General features: G+C 47.8%; 1 protein-coding gene across 1 annotated transcript in view; it reads left to right on the top strand.

Moving 5' to 3' along the window:
• The first annotated feature begins 4,724 nt into the window (after positions 1-4,724).
• Positions 4,725-6,514, top strand: part of TDRD3 (tudor domain containing 3) — a 215,916-nt gene continuing 214,126 nt past the window's right edge. The window contains exon 1 of the mRNA XM_055541922.1: positions 4,725-4,861. Coding sequence (XP_055397897.1) covers positions 4,821-4,861 — 41 coding nt within the window. The 5' untranslated portion in view covers positions 4,725-4,820. The remainder of the gene's footprint in view (positions 4,862-6,514) is intronic.

Below are 6,514 nucleotides of genomic sequence, written 5' to 3'. Positions count from 1 at the left end.
GCTGCCGTCTATGGGATTGCACAGAGTAGGACACGACTGAAGCGACTTAGCACCACCAGCAGCAGCAGAGATCTCTCAAGGAAAATTAGAGGTATCAAGGGAACATTTCATGCAAAGGTGGGCTCAATAAAGGACAGAAATGGTAGGGACCTAACAGAAGCAGAAGATATTAAGAAGAGATGGCAAGAATACACAGAAGAACTGTACAAAAAAAGATCTTCACGACCCAGATTATCACGATAATGTGATCACTTACACTCACCTAGAGCCAGACATCCTGGAATGTGAAGTCAAGTGGGCCTTAGGAAGCATCACTACGAACAAAACTAGTGTAGGTGATGGAATTCCAGTTGAGCTATTTCAAATCCTAAAAGATGATGCTGTGAAAGTGCTGCACTCAATATGTCAGCAAATTTGGAAAACTCAGCAGTGGCCACAGGACTGGAAAAGGTCAGTTTTCATTCCAATCCCAAAGAAAGGCAATGACAAAGAATGTTCAAACTACTGCACAACCAAGCCAGGTTTCAGCAATACATGAACCGTGAACTTCCAGATATTCAAGCTGGTTGTAGAAAAGGCAGAGGAACCAGAGATCAAATTGCCAACATCTGCTGGATCATCGAAAAAGCGAGAGAGTTCCAGAAAAACACCTATTTCTGCTTCATTGACTATGCCAAAGCCTTTGACTGTGTGGATCACAATAAACTGTGGGAAATTCTGAAAGAGATGGGAATACCAGACCACCTGACCTGCCTCTTGATAAAGCTGTATGCAGGTCAGGAAGCAACAGTTAAGAACAGGACATGGAACAACAGACTGGTTCCAAACAGGAAAAGGAGTACGTCAAGGCTGTATATTGTCACCCTGCTTATTTAACTTATATGCAGAATACATCATGAGAAACACTGGGCTGGAAGCACAAGCTTGCATCACAATTATCGGGAGAAATATCAATAACCTCAGGTATGCCGATGACACCACCCTTATGGCAGAAAGTGAAGAAGAACTAAAGAGCCTCTTGATGAAAGTGAAAGAGGAGAGTGAAAACGTTGGCTTAAAGTGCAACATTTAGAAAACTAAGATCATGGCATCCAGTCCCATCACTTCATGGGAAATAGATGGGGAAACAGTGGAAACAGTGACAGACTTTATTTTTCTGGGCTCCAAAATCACTGCACATGGTGATTGGAGCTATGAAATTAAAAGATGCTTACTCCTTGGAAGCAAAGTTATGACCCAACTAGACAGCATATTAAAAAGCAGAGACATTACTTTGCCAACAAAGGTCTGTCTAGTCAAGGCTATGGTTTTTTCAGTGGTCATGTTTGGATGTGAGAGTTGGAGTATAAAGAAAGCTGAGTGTTGGAGAATTGATGCTTTTGAACTGTGGTGTTGGAGAAAACTGTTGAGAGTTCCTTGGACTGCAAGGAGATCCAAGCAATAAATCCTACAGGAGAGCAGTCCTGGGTGTTCATTGGTAGGAGTGATGTTGAAACTCCAATACTTTAGCCACCTGATGCGAAGAGCTGACTCATTTGAAAAGAACCCGATGCTGGGAAAGATTGAGGACAGGAGGAGAAGGGGATGACAGAGGATGCGATGGTTAAATGGCATCACTGACTCAATGGACATGGGTTTGGGTGGACTCCGGGAGTTAGTGATGGACAGGGAGGCCTGGCGTGCTGTGGTTCATGGGGTCGCAAAGAGTCAGACACGACTAAGTGACTGAACTGAACTGATACCTAACATAGCTCTTCTGTCTTCTTTAGGCTCTTCTCCAGCTTTCAGCTCATTGTAGACTTTATATTTTCTGTAAATCAATGATTCATCTTATTAAAAGTGGAAATCTAATTTGTCTAGTCACCTCCTACCATATCACATGGCATTAACTTATGTATATAGAGCATAACCCTAATTCTTGATGTGAAAGAAATGAGTATATTCCATGCTTTTCCCTTAAATTTTTATTTTGAAAAGTTTTAAACTTAGCAAAAATTTTAAAAAATATATAATGAGCACTGGACCCTCCAATTAGATTCCATCTTAAACATTTTGCCACATTTACCTTCTTTCATAGCACACACACACACACACACACACATAGTTATAAACACCACAGCTTTTCAGCCATAAATATTTGACATAAAATTTCTAATATTAAGGACTTTATCATATCTAAGAAAATTATAATTACATTATACTATCCAGTATCTAGTCCATATTGAAATTTGTCCATTTGGCTACAAAATCTCTCCTGTTCCTTCCCCTGATTCTTTTTAAATCCATGATTGCATGTTGTTGTCATGTCTTTTTATTGTTTTTAATCTGGAAGAATTTTTTTTTTAAATTACATTTTTACAAATGTAAAAGTTAAATTACATTTGTACAGTCCCTGCCAGGTTTCTTGTACAAGATGCCATATTCCAGTTTTATCTGCCTGTTTCCTTGTTTTACTTGTTAAATTCCCTATGTATCTCAGCCTTGGCACTACTGACATCTTGGATCAGGTGTATTGCAAGCTGTTTAATATTTCCCTGTTCCCACCAGGTTATAACAACCAAAACGTCTCCATACATGCCCAAATATGCCTGGGGGCCTGGTGGTGGAGGTTTAGATAGGGATCTAGAAGTTCACTCAAATTCAGGGTAAACAACTTTTTCGAGAATATTTGTCATATGATGTGTATCATCTATCAGTTTACAACCAACAAAAATTATCATCTATGTGAAAGTGAAAGTGGCTCAGTTCTGTCCCACTCTTTGCGACCCCATGGACTATAACAGTCCATGGAATTCGCCAGGCCAGAATACTGGAGTAGGTAGCCTTTCCATCATCCAGGGTTTCTTCCCAAACCAGGGATCAAACCCAGGTCTCCTGCATTGCGGGCGGATTCTTTACCAGTTGAGCCATAAGGGAAGCCCAAGAATTCTGGAGTGGGAAGCCTATCCCTTCGCCAGGGCATCTTCCCTACACAGGAATCTAACTGGGGGTCTCCTGCATTGCAGGCAGATTCTTTACCAACTGAGCTATCAGGGAAGCCCTTTGAGTCATCTATTCACCTTCAAATTGGTAAATCTTTTCCTGACTCCAGGATATTTTGAAGTGGATGTCGCTCAGTCCTGTGTGACTCTTCGCGACCCCATAGACTATACAGTCCATGGAATTCTCCGGGCCAGAATACTGAAATGGGTAGCCTTTTCCTTCTCCAGGGAAATCTCCCCAACCCAGAGATCGAACCCACGTCTCCAGCATTGCAGTCAGATTCTTTACCACAAGGGACGCCACAAGGGATATTTTGAATGGTGCCTATAAATAGAAATACACAGATATAATACGTGTCGCCTAAACATTGTATACAATTCTAAAACTGCTTCAAAATATGTTTCATTAAAATCAGTAACTAAGCAATGTGCTTGGGCACACATTTCAACAGCATCCCAGTTAAGCAACACATCGTGATTTTAAAACTATGACTTTTGGGACGCCCAAACGAAATAGGTCAGTTAAAATGAAAACAAAATTAAGGAATTTTAGCTTCATTCTGTAATTATCCCCCTCTTTCTGTGAGAGTCGGTTTCCTCCTCAGTCTCAGGTGTGGCTCTGCCGGGTTTCACAGACTCTGCTTCTAAGTTCATGTTGGTGATGATGAAACAGATGAGGTAGCTCCGGTTATAGGGCTGAAGGTTTTAACAATCTCCCCGCCGACTTCGCAGCTTGGACCAGCGCCACTCGGAAGAACCTTTCTCCTCAGCGGCCGCAGGAAAGGACGACGGTGGAAGGCAGGGACAACTCTAGAGTATCTCCCGGTCCCACAGCCCCTTCCGCCTGCTCCTTTGATTGGCTGGTGTGAGTCTCGGCCGCCCAATCCCGTTGGAACGTCTCCCGCGCCGCTCGGCGCCGTCGCCGCGCATGCACATTCTGGACCCGCCCCTCGTTTCAGCCCGGAGAGCCGGAGCAGGGCACCGGCACGGAGTGGGCGGGAACTAGGCCTGGCAGTACCCGCGCCGACGTCAAAGCGCCGCGCCGGGGCCTGCACGGGCCCGGTGGGAGGACGGCGTGAGAGACAAGCACAACACAGCTCCCCGAGTTCCCACATCCCTTAGGTGCAGGTCTTCTTGGGTGCACGCATTCACTTTTATTGTATCGCGGGACCTGGACAGTCGGATTTGACTCTGCGGAATAGGAAAAATTCGATTATATTCTTTTCTCTGCACCCGGGCAGATGGAAAAGGGGAAGGAATCGTTATAAGAAAGTAGCTTTTCTCCCGTGTAGAGTGGGTCGGGAACACTGTCCCTTTGAGCTTCGCTGTAGGAAACGCGGCCGCCTCAGAGCCTAGCTGGCAGCGCCTTCCCGCCGCCTAGCGCCTCAGCTCTGCCCTCGGGAGGCGGCCACCTGTGCGCGCTGGAAACGCAGGCTTCTTTTCTGCCGCACAGAGGACCGCCCCACGGGTCTCCACGGCGTGAAGCTCTGGAAAGTGAGCCCGGCGACGTGCAGCCGGCCCTCCGCCGCGAGGCCACGCTGACAGACCGGCCCCGAGAGGCCGGCCCCGGCCCGTCCTCCGCGCACCGCCGCCCCCGGAGCGCGACGGGCTCGCAGCCGCACGCCGGGCCGGCCCCCGCGGCCGCTCGGAAAACGCGGCGAGCGGAACCCGCACGCGGAAGCGCCCGCCACACTGAGCATGCCCAGTCGCAGAGCCGACCGGAGGAGTTTTTTTCTTTTCTTTTTTCTTTTTCTTTCTTTTTTTGGGGGGGGTCTCAAGTAGCAGGCCTCCTCCAGCCCCCTAGCCGAGCCCCCCAGCATCCCGGCCTAAGCAGCTACCATGGCCGAGGCTCCCGGAGTGGCGCTGTCCCGGGCGGGTTGGTAAGTGGCGGGTCTCCCGGCCGCGAGTGCGGGCCGGGCCGGAGGAGGCCGGGGCCGGGGCCGGGGGCGCTGGGTGCGTGTCGGGGTAGGCAGAGGCCGCCGCCTGCCCCGGCCTCTCCCGGGGACCCCCGGCCGGCTCCGCCCCCGGCGCCGCGCGGAGCCGAGCGAGTCCCCCGGCTCCCTGCAAGGCGGTGGCGCGGCCTGGGCCCCGGGAGGCGGGCGGCGGGCCGCAGGGAGGCCGGGGACGCGGGGCGGGCGGCGGTGCAGGCCCGGGTGCTCCCACGGCGCTGCCGCGGCGGGACGAGGGGAGGCGAGGGCTGGGGAACCGAGCGCGGCAGAACTGGGCGAGCGCCGGGCCCGCGCCCGCGCCCTCTCATTCCCAAGTACAGCACGGAGCGGGGATAGCCATCCTCTGCGGCGCACACAACTTCTGAGGCTGAGAATGCTCGCACTGGAGACTCGGGTGGATGCTCCTAGAACTTTTCTTGAAAGGATGACGGTGTTCTGATTTTTAAGGACGCTTTATGTCAAGATTTTAGGATGAAAACAAACAAAATATACGAAAGTAAGCAGTTTCTGGAACTTCGGCCATGAGGGATATAAACATATAGCTTAATTTCCTAATGCTTTTCCAGGCCTGCATAGGCACAGTCTGGGATGAAAGGTGGCAAGGAGGTTGAAAAAGATTTGTCCCTGCTCGCTGTCTTAGCGCTAGGAGAAGGAGGCATTAAAACAGCAAACACACAAACGGGGGATTGTGGTAAACTGTACAGAGGTGCAGGCAAATGTGGTATGGAATTGGAGAGGAAGGAAAGTTGATTTCCTAGAGAAGTGGACTTGGAAGGCTGGTGAGGAAAAGGTTTTCTGGATACAGAGCCGCTGGAGATAAGGCAAGGGGAGGTAGGAAAGAGCTTATTGGCTTAAAGTACTGACATTAAATCCCTATGGTTCCTGGAAGTAGAAGGGTGTCCAATGAAGAGTAAGACTTTAAAAGTTTGTGGCCAGATTGTGCAGCCTACGAGTGTCTAAAGGATGGATTTGATTTTATGAATAAAATTTCTGGTTAGAGTACTGTAACACCTGTGTTTTGAAGACGCTGCTCCTGGCTCCACAGATATCTCATTTTAGAGGTGTACAGATTAAAGCAGAGAATTGTTAAGTAACTTAAAAAAAAAAAAGACATAACTGGAAAGTGATAGAGTTGAATGCTGAGGACAGGGGTCTGGTTCCAACTCTGGTGCTTTTAACTGTTCGTGTTCTTACAGCTTTTGCATAAAACACCATTACCATAACAAACTGTAGCTTTAAAAAGTCACTTTTTTTTTTTTTTCCAGTTTTACTTTTGTTCTTCTAACTTTATACATTCAGATTCTTCACCTCACAGTATTGTCTTGAATAATCTTGTATCACTCTTCTGTTTGAGTTGTCCCCCATTCTTAGTGAGCCTTAGTTCTTCAAACTGGTTGTATGAACTCATTTACAGTCTTTTGTCTGCTATCCAGCATGATGATGCCACCCGTGTCAGAAAGACTAGTGTCCTTATTTTGGTTCAAACACATACTAAATTGTTCTTTGGACTCTTAATTAAGATCCTTAAATGTGGTTAAACACCATCTTATCTTTCTGTATATCTAGAATGGTGGGAAATATTGT

Source organism: Bubalus kerabau, chromosome 12 (genome assembly GCF_029407905.1).
Source record: "Bubalus kerabau isolate K-KA32 ecotype Philippines breed swamp buffalo chromosome 12, PCC_UOA_SB_1v2, whole genome shotgun sequence".
Classification (NCBI taxonomy): domain Eukaryota; kingdom Metazoa; phylum Chordata; class Mammalia; order Artiodactyla; family Bovidae; genus Bubalus; species Bubalus kerabau.
The sequence above is the reverse complement of the archived record's forward strand: the minus strand, read 5'-3'. Positions and strand labels throughout refer to the sequence as shown.